This window comes from Nesoenas mayeri (genome assembly GCF_963082525.1).
Source record: "Nesoenas mayeri genome assembly, chromosome: 2".
NCBI lineage: Eukaryota > Metazoa > Chordata > Aves > Columbiformes > Columbidae > Nesoenas > Nesoenas mayeri.
Window position 1 is genome coordinate 148,582,956 of NC_137543.1, and position 16,766 is coordinate 148,599,721.

The window sequence follows — 16,766 nt, forward strand, 5'->3', positions numbered from 1 at the left end:
ATACTGTAAAGAATAACCAGAGATTTTCAGAGCAGAAAAATAAACATAGAATTACCTTTTCACTACCCGCCAAGTCCACAAGGTAAAGTTTTCCACTTAGTTTCTGTTCTGTTTGAGTATTCTCTTGTTTTACATTAATAAGAAAAATACTATGACTTCGGGAGCTGTGTTCATTCATGTCTATAATGCAAAATATATAAATTGTCAAAAATATTTGTACAACCAAAACAGTATCTTCCCACAGTAAAGCAACAAATCTAAAGCTAATGAAACTGTACAGAGTAGTCTCTCAACGACAATAAAACTAATAGTATTGTCTAATTGAGTAACAAAGATACAGTCTCCCTTGGGCTTCTATTAATACCACATAAGCCCACTGATAAGATTTGCTAGCCTGTCAACTAGCTGTCACACATTTAGTTTACTCTATTAAAACATAAAGCACATTTGCATTCTGGTATCAGAACTCTTCTTTTTTTTGTAGATTTACAATGTATCATATTTTATCCTTTTGTGCAAATTCAAACTAGACGGCCATAACCTCTCACCCCTTTCTGATTTAAATACCTGCTGCCTCTTCTGCTGTGAAAAACGCAGAGTAAGCAAGACTTATTGAAGAATTATTTTAATGCCTTAACGAAATTAAAGCTGACTTCAATCTGAATGAGAATGTCTGCCTGCTTCTTCCTTTTAACCATAAATTCCTCACAGGCCTAAAAGGACCAGCTCATTGATGCCACAGAAGCAGCTCAACATAGAATAGTATCCTTCTATTAAAATTTCTGTTATTTCTCCACTACTTCGTCTGGACCCCACTTTAGAACCTTATCACCTAGGAGCAACAAAGTGGAAGTGCAGGACTGAGTTCTTCCCTAAAAGGGACATCATATTTTCATGTTTGATCCTTAAAGAAAAACAAGAAGAAAAATATTTTGTTTCCTCAATGATTATCTATTCTTCCTTTTTCTGAATAAAGAACTAGACACAGGAAGATTGTGAAACTCACTCTTCAAACGGGCTCTCAAAGATTTCAGACAGTCACTTCAGTTGCTAAAAAACTGAAGTATTATTTTGCATGCACCTCAGCTTTCCTTGACTTCTTATATTTTTTAAACCCCTCTGTGACTTCCTAATCCTGCTTCTTGTGGGAATTTGGGAACCTATGCCATGGCTCCTTGCAAACCAGCTGCATGCCACAGGCCAAGAAGCTTGGGACACTGGAATTCTGCTTCAATCTGTAGCATGTCTGAATAAATATTCTGACCAGCTTTTCTTAGAATATGCAACACAATGGCCAAACTGGAGACAAGCCACAGTGCCTCACTTACAGATTCACAGGTTAATCGAAACAAATTCCACAAACTGGGATTTTGGACTATTTCTAGTGCAGAACTACACCTTTTTCTCCCATGATTCCGAGTTCCTCACTGATCTCTTACTTTCTCCTTTAAATCCAAGTGTAAGTGACAGCATCTAACAAGAACTGAAATACTTATTTCTGAAAGACACGCTGAAACTGTTTATGCTAGATCCTTTCAAAAACCTGAATGATTTAGCTCACTACTTTTGTCTTATCTACTTTTTATGGCATACCAGAAACAAACTGATAAAGCACTAAAAGGAAACAAAAAAATAATACTTACTTGTAACTGCTACATGTCGGTTTGATTTTCCTTCATCTATAGTATCCATAACTTCTTCTGGACTACATACAAAACGTTCTGTGCAACCCTTTAAAAATAAATGAAAAAGGTAAAAAACCACCACACCAAAAAGAAGTAGATGATGTAGACTACACACTAAGACAAAAACAAATCAGATTGATGCTCACCTTTACATAGGGAACTCTATTTTTGTCCTCATGAACAGAAAGATTGGTCTTTGAAACTGGAAGAGAAAAAGTTCTAAAGCTAAGGTATATATGATTTCTAATGCTAAGGTACATATGATTCTTTGCAAAATGAATGAGCTTTGTCCAACATACAGAGTCATAGATGTTATTTCTCAGCAACACTTTATAAAAATTTAATATACATGAAACAACCACTACTGAAGCTTTAGTCACATAGATTAGCTCCATGCTTTCTCATTTTGATGTACCCTTATGTATAGGTTATTAGCATACTGCATACCTACACCATGATAAGCTTTTTTTTTAAATATCTCTCTCCAGAACAATTTATTTTCTATGTTCAATATAAATAAAAGCCTTACCATCCAAAAGGTCCCTTATTTTATCCAAGTATATTTCAAAATATGACACCTAAAAGTGAAAAGGGGAACAAAAAACCAGCATTATAAACCAAAAATACTTTGCCCTTTGATCAGAAAGATCCAGCACGATTATTATGACCTCCCACATAGCACCACATCTAGCTCAAGTCCTTAAGGCTGAACTAAAATACACCTTTAAGAAGAAACTATTCTGATCAAAAGCTTCAAGCACTATCAGTGCTGCCACAGGTTATCAGGATAGCTACCATCAATGTTTAATGGAAACAAGATTAAAGTGTTAACGTAATTCTTCTTTAAGAAGAGTGAGTTACTTCAGAAATAACTCACATTTCTATTTTCCAAGTTACAGGTATTTGAAACAGATATAGAACATCCATTTAACCATAGACTACTTCCAGTTTTCATATAGATAAAACAAATAACAATGAAGAAAGGTTTACCTTAATATGAAACTCAAGATTCTCATCCATTGAGTAAATATAATTAAAAATATCTTGCACTATTCTTGGAATAATACCCATTCCATCCGGGTCGTGAAGCTTCCCCTTGTTAGAAAAAGATATAGTAAGTTGAAACATTTGTACTGAATTGAACATCACAAACAGTATCCTGAGGCAAACCAAACAGTTAACAGACAAATTGCTTTTAAAATGCTGACGGGTATGATGCACTTACTTTATCTATAAAGGAAAATCTTGACCATCTATTTACGTTCAGAATTTGCAAGGAGTGAAAAGAACAGCCTCAGAAATCTCTCAAAGGACAAGTGAAAATGTATTATTAACATTACTCTTATGTTTCTCATCCTCTTACTGAGGGCTGAAAAAATACAATAATTGCCATTCTAAGTCGTAAAAAAACATTTTGGGTATCAAATTGTTGCAACAGAAAGAAAATTAAAATTGCAATATGAAAACAAGCAGGCATGTTATTTCTAGAAATAAAAGATTACTATAATGAAAAGAGGTAACAGTGACATTAAAAGGAAAATTATTTTAAGATTTCTTACTTCCATAGTGTGTGTCTTTCCGGATGATGTTTGCCCATAAGCAAATATTGTACCATTGTATCCCTCAAGTACATCTAAAGGGAAAGAGTATTTTCATTAGGGCTCAATTCCTCCTTCTAAAGGAAAGTCAAATGAAATAGAATGCAAGCAGGCAGTTCCTGAAGTATTCAGCAAGTTAAATCACTCAATGCTTGTGTGCTAGAGCTGAGGGGAAAGTAGGTGTTATTCCACACCCCTTTTATGCGTTACATCATCAATGACCGCGTTTTAGATGTTTACCATAGTAGAAGCATCTGATCCTTCAACCAGAAAAATTGGGACTTCAGAGTCAGGAACAAAAAGGAAACTGATACAACTGCCAGGCTGAACAGACAGTCTTATTATAATTCAGAAGAAAAAAAACATACAGAAGAATGTCATAATATAGTCTTCCTTTAGGAAAGTTTAATTGTCCAATTGTGAAGACAACGGGCTATGCCATTTCAACCATCTTACTTCTTGGTCGTAAGCTTATGTTTAAAATTATGAATGAATCAACCCAAAGTTTTAGATTGAAGGGTTATGGGCTGGTTTGTTCCCAAGTCAGTTACTGCAGAATCATATCCTGCAAGCAAACTTATTTTCAAAAGCAAGCATGAGATACTCCAAATGGCAAAGTCTGTGCCACCTCATCATACCCATAATCCATTTGTACCACCACTAGAGCTCACTTGCCACAGGATATAGCACAGCCTAGAAATGCCACACAGAGAAACACCAATCAGATTTATTGATTGAGGAAAGGGGCATCACTATAATTCTTAATTAACTCCAGTTTTTAAGGAACAAACTTCTGATCTATCCTGATTACTATTTAGTTCATTAAAGGGTTAAATACTTGAAGCAGCATGGATTTTCCACAGCAATTCACTTTCCTAATGATCATAAAAATCCTACATTTACCTAATCTTCTCTTGTCAATAATAGTTGTTATTTCAGGGGTTTCTCACAAGGTTTTTTTAAAGTTGTTTTGAAAGTTATTTCGATTAGAACTTATCACTGATCTCCTGAAGAAATTAATCAACTTCATTCTCAGGAAATTAACAATTGCTTACAACAACTTACTGTGGCATAACCTTCCTTGTGATAAAACTTGATTTCCTGAAGTTACTAGGCCAATTCTGACAGTTCAAGTTTGGAGAAACTGTACACCCTGATGTGCACAGTGATAAATCACATTTAAACTCTTAATTACAAAGCTAGAAATGACATTAAAAAAAACCCAAAACTCTCCTTAAATTGTGTATTAAGAAGCTTCGAAAATATCTGTAGCATACACATGATTTCACAAGTTTCCTCCAAAGAAACTAATGTAGAATGTTTTCAACAATAAATTTGAGGGAGAAAAACAAAACAAAACAACCCCGAATCTGGCCATAGGAGTTACTTTGATTAAATACTGATAAATTGTTTTAAACAATTTTTGCAGAGAACTGCAAAAAACCTCAAAACATGTGTTATCAAATGTTGCAAGTGAGTGAAACAGCAGGTTAAGCATTGACATAATTTATCAGCTCAACTACAGCTTGATTTCATACTGCTACGTTTCATGTTGGCTCTTATTAAAGATGCAAAAGGTAAAAGGAAGCAATAGTAGCATCAGTTTTCAACACTGAAATCCACACAAATACGAGACCTTTCCTTATCATTAAAGTTGCCTTACCTTTGACAATCTTTTTAGCACAATCATTGTATACTTGTTCCTGTGATGTATTTGACTGGAATACACGGTCAAATATATATGGCTTGGACTGGAAAAAAAAAAAGACACAGAAGAGCCATTAAAAAAACAGATAGTGGAAGGTGTTTGGTCATATAGTTTAGAAATAGCCAATACTGTCTCAGCCCAATCTTCTGCTAGTTTGTTTGGTTTTTTTTAGCACTTGAAGACTGTCTCAAGGAAATTGGCTTATATAGTGTTGCTTAAATCTTCACTTGCTGGCCTACAAGTAAGGCCTTGAATTACATATTATTTGGTTTTGAAGTGCAACCTAAATAGTTCTCCAAAACTATTCTGTCACATAACATCAATTTACTCAACTTACAAAGTAAACCAATGCCTAGTCTGTACATCTGAAAATCCCTTATTCTCTTGTACTCTGGTAGCAGGTTTGCTTTGGTAAACCCAAATCATTAAAAACAGCTTATACCACATCACACAGAATATACACCTTGGTAATATTTGTTAAAAACCTCAAACCAAAAAGAAACATTCAGACCACTTACAGTCAGCACATGAACTATTTCCCCATATATGATATCCTTAAAATAAAGCTCCATAAGCAGAAAAAAAAGGCTGCTTGGGAGGACGGGAACTGTTCACTGAAGACTCATTTTGGAAGACACTATAAGAAGCCGCTCCAATGTATCTTTTTGAAAGCAATGTTGGATTTTGCTTTGTTTTAAAGAGATTTTCATGACACATTTCTAAGAAGCTGACACTCCATTAGGCTATGAACTATTATGCTCATTTTACAAAGTTCTAATTATTTTTTCATTTTCAGAGCTTGATTCGGCAGGTAGCCAAGCAGACAGGCAAGGTTTACACGGGATCAGGGTCAGTTCCCATTGCTAAACTCACTGCCACTGTTAAGTGCTCCTTTTTGTCTACATTTAATTCACTATCATCCTTCTGGAAGGATGTGTCCCTGGCAAAAAAAACAAGTGTAGCTTCCACTTTTCACCCACCCACCACATTCCCTTTTCCCAGCCTGACCTCCCATCTAGCATGACATCAAACAAAGCTTTCTAGATTCAACACACATCTATCTGCTGAGAGGGCTTATTCAGGTGGATGAGCTCCCTCTCAAAAAAAGAAAAAAAAATAATACAGCATTCACTGTGTAAATACACTGAAGAAACCACAAGACTCAGTAGACAGAAACTATCCCTAAGGTGCTACAGTTTGCCAGAACACTTGTTTCACAGCTGGGAAAACCACACACTTCCTCAATTAGTCATTTTAGCTTCAAATGCAGCTCAATTTCATATATTCTACAGGTAGAATGGAAGCCATTACATACACCATAAAACAACTAACAAGTTCAAGTAACCCTGAGGTAAGAAAATGAAGACTGAGAACATGTTACATAAAAAGGTAAGTTGCTGTAGCAAAGATAACACTAGCTATATGCTTTCTTTCCCACTAGCAGCTGTAGTTTCAAAAAGCCTCCAACTTCACAAATATCAATTAGCTACACTATACACTGCAAGTCACCTACATCACAAAACATGAACCAGATCTGTTTCAAGCTCAAGTTCTGCATATGTGCATGCACTGAAATAACACAATTTTGGAGGATCAAATTTACTACTACACATTGGAAAAATACAGTGAGAGAAGTGGCAGTGTCCAACATCACTGCAAACAATACGTGCTGCATTAGCAATTAGTGCGTTTCTGGTTGTAAGATTTCAACTCTCCTCCAAATTATCGCTCCAGAAAATATATTGATTTTAGAAGCATTTGGGAAAGTTCTTAGCTACAGTCTTCTGACAGTCTGTGCAGCAACTGTTAACGATACTCACTAGTTCTCACAGATCCCAACAGATCTGATCTTTGCTATTTCCAATAGAGCATGACCAATGTGAGAAAAGTACCTTAAAATGCAAATGCTATTTTGCATAGTATATGCGTTTGAATGTATACATTGTGTATTTATATATTACTACAGAATATTTTTCATGCCAAATAAAAGATGTATCTACTTCAAAGAAATCAAACTTTAACAACTTGCACTAGTCTGCAACCATTCTGCAATTCATAAGTATATGGACCAAGTTCTGAAAAAGCTTTCCTTTTCTAAATTTTTAAAAAACATTTTTAGGGGTTTTTTTGGTGGTTTTGTGTATGTGTGTGTGTTTTGTTTGTTTGTGTTTGTTTGTTTTCTATTTGTTGTTGCTTTGGTTTGGGTGTAAAAAAAACTTCTGCCAAGCAAAAGCTGACTGAATTGAACTCTTCTTCATTATCTGTGTAAAAGGAAAGTCATGTTTACTAATTTGAGAGTAATCCGTAGACAAAGAATACTTTTAGACTCTACTCTCTAATTGCCATTCAAATGCCTTCATAAAAGAACACAGACAAATTAGTTTCTTTTGTTTTACAAAATGTTAGTCTACAAAATAGCATGTATGATGAATGCCATGGATTAGTAAGAACAGAAAACCAAGTTACAAGGACTTCACTTGGGCAGTAATGCCTTTAATTGACCTTGTTTGTTTATACAGTGAAAGCTGCTAGGCACATGACAAATTCCAACTCCCCTCAAGTTAACAACTGCTACCAGCATACAAAATTTAATAATTCTGAACAAAAGAATCCTCACAAGGGGCATCCTGTTGACATCACCTGTCACTTCACTCTCCCTTGCAGGTGGAAAGTGGAATATTTATTTACATGTCTCCAGTATTAAAATTTCCTAGATGAAACCACAATGCAACTTCAAAGCACTCAAAAATCCAATCACATAACTTCACTCCCCTCCCGGGTTGCAATGCATTTATCACACCTATGAAAACCCACTTTAGAGGCATGTCCCTGCTCCATGACCACTGAATCAATATCTAACCAAGTAGGTTTAGCCAAGTAGGTTGCATGATAATTATCTTTTAAGAATACAAGTTACTCCCACTCAGTATGGTTTCCCATCTTTGACATCTGCAATGTTACATCTTATCACATCTCTTTACAGTCTACTTTCTGCTGTAAACAAAGCTAAAACAGTATTACAGATTACCCTGCCCTAGAAAGCCTCCTCATTACCTTTAAGAGATTAATCAAGAAAGATTAAAGTGTCAGATATTTTTTCTATACCAGATGCCTTTTCTTCCTCAAGTAGTAAACAAGCAGATATTATGATGGAACTGAAAACACAAAAGGTCCAAGCATCGTTACCACATGCTGTTTGCAAGTGGAAGCAACAGTATCGGTGACACAATGCTGCGTTGACATACTCTAGAAAATTTCAGCAAATGCTACTCAAATCCTAAGAAAAAATTGATACATACCACCTACAAGCAACACGAAATATCAACCAAACAAGCAGAGAACTTCCTCTCTCCAAACAGAGAATTCAACATGTGCATTCACTCCTTGTCGAGTGTTTGTTCCACCAGTGATCAAGTACAGGAAACCTCAGCTCCCGTAGGTGTTTGTACTGAAGGGCTGTGGTCCCACAGCAAAAACGCTGCCAGCGCCCTCAGCCCTCAAGAGAGTACATCTGCCAAGACAATTTAGTGGTAGTTAAACTAAATCATAGTATCACAGAATCACAGAATGTCAGGGATTGGAAGGGACCTCGAAAGATCATCTAGTCCAATCCCCCTGCTGAAGCAGGAACACCCAGATGACGTTACACAGGAACGTGTCCAGGCGGGTTTTGAATGTCTCCAGAGTAGGAGACTCCACAACCTCCCTGGGCAGCCTGTTCCAGTGTTCTGTTACCCTTATTGAGAAGAAGTTTCTTCTCAAATTCAAGTGGAATTGTGTTCCAGTTTGAACCCATTACCCCTTGTCCTATCATTGGTTGTCACCAAGAAGAGCCTGGCTCCATCCTCATGACACTCACCCTTCATATATTTGTAAACATTAATGAGGTTACCATTCAGTCTCTTCTTCTCCAAGCTAAAGAGACCCAGCTCCCTCAGCCTTTCCTCATAAGGGAGATGCTCCACTCCCTTAATCATCTTTGTTGCCCTGTGCTGGACTCTCTCCAGCAGTTCCCTGTCCTTCTGGAACTGAGGAGCCCAGAACTGGACACAATATTCCAGGTGTGGTCTCACCAGGGCAGAGTAGAGGGGAAGGAGGATCTCTCTGGACCTACTAACCACCCCCCCTTCTAATACACCCCAGATACCATTGGCCTTCCTGGCCACAAGGGCACAGTGCTGGCTCACTGTCATCCTGCTGTCCACCAGGACCCCCAGGTCCCTTTCCCCTATGCTGCTCTCTAATAGGTCATTCCCCAACTTATACTGGAACCTGGGGCTGTTCCTACCCAGATGCAATACTCTACACTTTCCCTTGTTATATTTCATTAAATTTTTCCCTGCCCAACTTTCCAGCCTGTCCAGGTCTCTGGATGGCAGCACAGCCATGTGGGAAGTCAGCCACTCCTCCCAGCTTGGTGTCGTCAGCAAACCTGCTGATAGTACACTCTATTCCCTCATCCAAATCATTGATGAATATATTGAATAATACAGGCCCCAGTACGGACCCTTGAGGCACTCCACTAGATACAGGCCTCCAACTAGACTCTGCCCCATTGACCACAACTCTCTGGCTTCTTCCCTTCAGCCAGTTCACAGTCCACCTCACTACCCGGTCATCCAGACCACACTCCCTCAGTTTAGCTGTAAGGACGCTGTGGGAGACTGTGTCAAATGCCTTACTGAAGTCAAGGTAGACCACATCCACCCCTCTGCCATCATCCATCCATTCTGTTATGTCCTCATAAAAGTCAACGAGGTTGGTCAAGCACGACTTCCCCTTGGTGAAGCCATGCTGACTGCCCCTAATGACCCTCTTATCCCTGATATGCCTTGAGATGGCACCAAGGATAAGTCATTCTATCAGTTTCCCAGGGATGGAGGAACCACCACCAAATATGAGTGAGGTGTTTCTAAGGAAGGGGTACAGCAGCCATGGAGGACAGCTTTCCCTTCACATATTACTATAAGCTAGATATTTGCTTTCTGTTAAATCATCATACCAGTATCATCTGAAAAACTTCTATATTATTCAACATTTCATGGAATGAAAAAAAAAAATTCAAAGAGTAACACTGAAAGAATACTAATGTTTCAGCTACAAATTGCAGTTTCTGATTCATGTTTAAGTTGCACTGTAGACATTAAGCACTTTTATTTGTGTGTTTCTAATTAAATGGTACTTTCCTTCACACTTGCAAAATAATTTTTAAAAAAGGTTGTTTTAAGAATGCACCATGTTTCTTGCTTTTATACCGTCTGGCACAGCCTTTCATTCAGCAGCACACATGGATTAAGTTTTCCTTTTGAATAACCTGCTGCCAAAAGGTGCAGTAATAGCAAGTGATCTTCATTAATCTGATTCTAACATAACTTACACCCAGCCTTGTTCTCATTTACTATCCAATATTAGTTTAAAAGATAATGAAAAAGAAAAGTGTCTCAAGCTTTTCTCAGGATCACAGGAGTTACAGTTTACACATTTAAAAAATAGTACTCTAAACAAATAAGAAAATACAGGCAGGTAGCCACAATTGTTTCTTAAAAGTCATAGAAATAAGGCATACAATGTGATTATTACTAGAAACATCTGGACAACAGAGGCATATTGTCCATTTGTGTGAATGCTCATAACACCTTGCCACTTAAGTCATTTGACAGAACTGTTTTCAGTTTAGGCTTCAGTCTGAAATCACCAAATGTCACTGTATTCAGTAACCTATCTTATCTTTCGGACAGTTGTGAGATGAGCAGTACTAGGCATAGAAATGCATTTAAGTAAGAAGTATAGATATGTTATGCAGAACTATAAAGCTACTCAGTTGCAAGCAGTTTTGCATTTGAAAACATAAAGGACATAATCACATAAGCCTGCTATTCCTCCTTGTTTCATCTTACTCAAAAGCCTGAAATTGATGAGCAAATTGCTACAAATTTTTGTACATAGGTACATTTCTGATATTTAACAAAGTCATATACTTATAATGAGTCACCTTATTATTTGTTTTAACAAAACCCTTACATTTAATTAACAGGAAGAGCCATTAAAACAAAATATTTAATATTAAAGTGGAAAGAAGACTTTAATTCATAACTTTAATTCATAACTTAAAAGCTCTCCACTAGTCAAAAAAGTTTTGTCCTGCGGAAGGGCAATACTTTTTCCACAGTTTGCTCTTTAAAACAGACCAATACCGTACGTCCCCTCAAACTGCTGTTACGCATTAGCTACAATTAAAACAACTATTTTACCTAACACAAATCCAAACGACCGGCTTGTCCAGAAAGGCAACCGTGCCAATAATTACACATGAGCTACGAAGAGAAGGGAGGATAGATAGCTCAGAGATGACAGGGGAGTCAGGGAAGGAGGAGCGTTTGGTGATAGTCACTGATTTCCCTCCCCACCCTTATCCGCAGCAGAGTCAAAGCTGTGGTCTGTTATAAGCTCTGCTCCCAGTCTTCACCTCCCATGTCTCAGCACAGGGAACTCCCAGGCATTATTAAAGAAGTTGTTCCAGCACAGACCCAGGTGCACACAGATTTAAGTCCTTCACACAGCTGGGAAAGGAGCTATAAAAAGTGGCTCTATTACTGTTCAACAGGCAGCCAATACAAAATGTAGCAACAAAGACAGGAATAAAACAGCTGAAGGTAACCAAACAGCTTACTGCGGAATGTTTTTAGAAACTGCTTCATGAGAAAGACTGTTGCTACCTGTCCTCCCTTGGGCTTTCAGCAACACAAACAAGAGGTGGCTGGCTGCAGCCTCAACTTGGAAGGTTCATAACTTTGTAAAAACTCAGCTTGTTAAATATGTAAATAAATAAACTGTAAGTTAAAGTAACTGTTTCAGAAGTTTTAGAGAATCAAGTCATAACCTGGAGAATACCAATTCTGTCATACATCCACCATTATAAAAACAAAATCACAGGATTAAGATTTTATGAAAAAGAACTCAAATATTGTCACTGTTACCCAGTCTAATAATTTTGGGGTGCATTTTTCTCAAAGTCAGGCACAGCAAGTCCTGGACCTAGGACCACTGAAGGATTTTTTTCTTGTGATTTTTACCAGTGCGGAAAACACTAAAGTACAGCTGTAACATTGAATAATAACCCTGGGCAGAAAGCTGCACATGTTCCCTCAGGAACATGCCATCAGACTGTTCTACTCAGATACAGCACCATCCCGGACCAATATACATTTTAGATATTTTTAAAGCATGCTTAAAGAGCATTTAAACAACGTAAGTTTTTTGATCTCTTTAGACCAGAACTACTGAAAGAGTATGTGGAAAAATTATTTTTGAGAAGTCAGAAAACATCAAAGTTCCCAAACTTAATTGTGGATTTTAAACAGAATTTACAGTGTCACAATGAATGAGTATTCACTGATGGAAGTGAGATCATTTGTTCTAGTCAAATTTTCCATTTTCCAGGCTTGGTTCCTTAATCTGAGGAGTTTACCTGTACAACCACAGGAAGAACAGATGTACTCCAAGATACAAACTCAACAGCTGAAATAACCCCAAATTACCTCATTTCACAAGCACGCTATCATTCTTGTAGATCCAGACTAATGAAATTCCATATTTTATTGACAAGTTCAGTTGAGTACTAACAGACTAGAGCACTGGTATTTAGTAAATCATACTAAAAAAAAAAAGTATTTTATTAACTGACCTCCCTCACCTTCAGATTCTGTGTGAAAATGGTATTATCTGTAGCCTGAAGAAACAATATAAAAACCAAAACTTGAAGACAGATAATAAGTGGCATCCAAGTTACTTTTAGCAATGCAGAATGAGCACTGCATCTAGAGAGAAAAGTATTTATGCGACAACACATACTAAAAGTTAGCAAAAAAACCCCAAACATTGGGAATAAAGTGTGTTTGTACAATATCAACCAGACAATAAACTACTGTACTTTATTCTTTTCCCCTGTAACATCTAGGTTGCTTTATAACATGTTTCATATTATGGAAGGTGACTTCAGTTAAAATACATTTACAAACATGTAATAAGCCAAACTGAATGTTTATTTCGATTTAAAAAAAAAAAAGTTACCAGGCACAGCCTGATTTACAGATCACAAGCACCAATGAACTGGAGCCTGCAGTTCTGCATTTTCTTCCTCCCAGAAAACTCTCTGTATACAATTCGCAGGTAGCTCCCAAGCACGTATTTAGCGGTCAAACCCCTCACAGTACCCAGGGCAGGCCCATCCCAGCCGGGACACACTGCAGGGCTCGCCCGCCGCTCTCCGCTCGGTAACCCGCGCATTTCCCGCGGACACACCGGAGCGCGCCCCGCGGCCCTTTGTCACAGGTTCCCTGAGCTGCCGCCACCGACGTGTCCCGCCAGCCCAGCGCCCACTGCTCGGGGACCTCTGGCCCCACCGGCTCCTGCTCTTTGCCCGGCCGTGCCCGCACCCAGACCAGCCGGCCCCTCCACAGCTCTGCCTCCCCTCCTCCCGTTCTCCTCCCCCCGCCAAAAAAAGGCCGCCCCCCTTCCCGAGGCGCCCCTGCCCGCCCGGCCCTGCCGTCCCGCCTCACCCCGCGGTACCTGACCCCGCCGACACCCCCTCCCCCCGGCGCTCCCCTCGCCCTTCCCGTCCGGGGCGGCCCCTCACCGCGATGACGACGGTGTCTTCGCCCTGAAACTTGGCGACGTACTTGTCGCCACGGGCCACTTCGGACTCGTTGAGGGGCCTGAAGCGACACATCACTTTGATGTTACACTCCGCCGGGTCCGCCATCTTAGGCCACCGCCGCCTCCGGGGCGCTCAGCTCCGCCGCCACCCGCTGCTGCCTCGACGCCGCCCGCTCCAGCGGTCTCCCAAGCCGCCGTTACCGCCGCTGCCGAGAAGCCTGCGCCCGCCCGAGCAGAAGGGAACAGGGAAAGGCTCCTTCCTGGCCGCCGCCGCCACCTCCCGCTCTCACTTCCTCCCCAATATGGCAGCCATGGCGGCGCCTGCAGCCGGCAAGTCCCGGCCCCCCCGCGCCGGGCAGAGGCGGTGCCAGCGGCAGGGCAGGGAGGGTGACGTCACCCTCTGCAGCGCCCAGCCCCGCCCCCTCAGCCGGGACCTGCTGCGCAGGCGCGGAGGTGCGCGGGCGGCCCGGCCCGGCTCCACCGTCGCTTTACGGCGCAGGCGCGAAGCCGTTGCTGGGCTGGCGGGACAGCTGCCGCCCGCGGCCTGGGCGCCCATAGGGCTGCCGTTGGTCGAGGGGGCGGGGCTGTGGGAGGGGTGGGGCCAGACGGGGCGGGGCTTGCGAGAGGGCGGGGCTCCACCTCAGAGGTGGGAGGAAGGTGTGGTGGGGAGCGTGTTGGAGGCGCTCCACCTCCTCAGGGAGCGGGTTTGCGGCAACACGGCCGGGGTTAACCTCGGCCGAGGTGCTGCGGGGGGGAACCCCTGCCAAGCCGGCTTTGTGGGGAGCGCTCGAGCCCCGCTTTGCGCGGGGCGGCAGCAGCACCGGCAGCGTTCTCCGCAGCGGGCTGAGCTGCCGGCCTGGGGGCTGTGAGGGGGGCGCCACCCGGGGCAGGTCTGGTTAGAGCTGAGTTCTCTAAGTGCACCTGAAGACAGGGTGAGAAGTGAAGGCTTAAAGCAGACGGTTGAGGCAAAAATCCCCGGCATATATATCTATATTTAGCTTAGTTTTTTGCAAGTTTATCTATTATGGGTGGCCCTAATTATAGTCAATCAAAACTTATGGACTGTCTAGACCAGGGGTTTTCAAACTCATTTTCACAGGTGGCCACATCAGCCTCACAGTTGCCTTCAAAGGGCCGAATGTAATTTTAGGACTGTATAAATGTAGGAGTAGTTGCATTTGTACAAAAACGTCAGGTAAACCGCCCTGACCAGAGATTCTCAAGTGTCTTATGAGTTTACAACTATACCTCTTAACATCCAGATATGAACTTTGCAACTGGGACAAGGTACAAACGCACAGCTTGCTAAGTTAAGTCTGCTTCCTGACAGAAATCATTATTTGTACTGGAAATGTTTCAAATATCCTTGAGGTTAATGAAAAAAAAAGAGCCTTTCTCTTAAATTGGTAAATTTTGATAGGCCAGAATGACTTAGAACAGCAATATCCTTCCCTTAAAGTACTCTCATTTTCATTAAACAAGAGAAAATACTGTGAATTTTAACGAACCATCTGAAATCAGGCATCCTCCATTTTCAAGACCCTTCTTGGTTTAGGAATTTCAATGGTGTGTTTTCACTTAGGATAGGTGTGCAAGGTGAATGCTACTTCAAAACTACACGACAGAAGATTTACCTAATAATCTAGTTTCACCTATAGCTTCTTTTCACACAGTAATACAAAACTATTTTTGTGCCTAGTTTATCTCATGAGGTAAGCTAAGTCTTCTGAATTGAGTTCATGTTGTAACAAGTTCATTTTTCCACTGTGGTTAAAAATTCTGCAGGACTGTGCTGTTGTATCCAGGGCAGAAACAATTGCACTTCCCTACCTATCAGTACTTGTGGAAATAGTTGTCTGGGAAAGCCGAGATATATACTCAGTCTTTAGAAGGTGCGGTGCTGCTCCACAACATCTAGTGTATGATATGTATAGACATCTGTCTACAGTTCTGTTTTGTTTTCAATAAAATGTTTTAAGCATCGTTATTACCCTTGAAGTATCAGAAAGCCTATTTTTGTTGTTTGCCATTTCAGAAATTATGAATTTATATTGCAATCAGCAAGATATTTTAATGCATCTAACTCAACTATTTCTGGGCTTATTCACATGTGTATGGCAAGTGATGTTCTTATGCACCTGCTGGATTTGGATTCTCACAGATTTTTAGGAGGTTATCTCTTTTATGAAAGGTGTGTAAATTATTTACTATTTTTTTCAGTTAGTTTGCTTTCATATATGAGGAAAAAGAAATGCTAGCTGCAAAATGAACAACTTGATTATTACTCCCAGAAGTAAATGTTTTGGCTGCTGCTATGTCCTTTATCCCATCTATTTAAGAAACTATGAGTTCTCACTGTCCACAAGCGAAGGAGGTGTATCATTAGTTACACTTGCTGACATACAGTACCCAATGAAAGAACATTGCAGTAAAGGAAGAAACCTCGTATTGACATGGTTCTCAAAAAAATAGATGCTTGGGCTTGCTTACCTTTTCAATTACAGCATACAGTCCACAAAGACAACATAGACAGATGAATAGGTAATTACTCATTTTACTGATGTTGAAACAAAAAATGTCAGCATGTGTGAACTATGGAGAAGAAACTGCCCACTTCTAAGCTGATGGTTCTGTGCAAACAAGAGAGGTGACTGACGATGCCTCATGCTGGCTGTAGGAGCCCTTGCTAAATGAGCCCTGCTGAACTGAACATGTGTGCTCCCATATCTGTTTCAGGTTTTCTGCCATGAAGTTTCCCTTCTCTGATCTGCTGTTCAGAATACTCAGCAACCAACCCTTCACATGACCTACTTGAGGTGTGACACAGCGGTGCAGTGCTCAGAGGGCAGTGTGTTATCTCCACTGGTGCTGACATGTGCCTAAACAGCAGTCTGGAGGACTGGGGTTTAAAGATGCAGTGTCACCTTCTTGAACAATAGAACAGAGACCAAATATCGTGGTGAGTTTCCCTTTTAGTCACAGTTACAAAATATTCCTTCTTCAACAACTGGAGGTATTTTACTGTCTTCTGTATTGTTATAGAATGTCTGTAGCATGCTTTTTTGGTCAGTTAGGATAAAATACTCTTTTAAAAAGTAATCTATTGTAATAAGTTGTCAT

At 40.2% G+C, this 16,766-nt stretch overlaps 1 protein-coding gene across 1 annotated transcript in view; it reads right to left on the reverse strand.

The window, feature by feature from the left end:
• KIF5B (kinesin family member 5B) overlaps positions 1 to 13,975 on the reverse strand; it is a 34,933-nt gene extending 20,958 nt beyond the window's left edge. The window contains exons 1-8 of the mRNA XM_080339995.1: positions 13,627 to 13,975; positions 4,947 to 5,034; positions 3,245 to 3,318; positions 2,676 to 2,780; positions 2,215 to 2,263; positions 1,832 to 1,887; positions 1,644 to 1,731; positions 56 to 180 (exon numbers count right to left, since the gene is read on the reverse strand). Of these exons, the coding sequence (XP_080196121.1) occupies positions 56 to 180; positions 1,644 to 1,731; positions 1,832 to 1,887; positions 2,215 to 2,263; positions 2,676 to 2,780; positions 3,245 to 3,318; positions 4,947 to 5,034; positions 13,627 to 13,752 (711 nt within the window). The 5' untranslated portion in view covers positions 13,753 to 13,975. The remainder of the gene's footprint in view (positions 1 to 55; positions 181 to 1,643; positions 1,732 to 1,831; positions 1,888 to 2,214; positions 2,264 to 2,675; positions 2,781 to 3,244; positions 3,319 to 4,946; positions 5,035 to 13,626) is intronic.
• Positions 13,976 to 16,766: the final 2,791 nt, after the last annotated feature.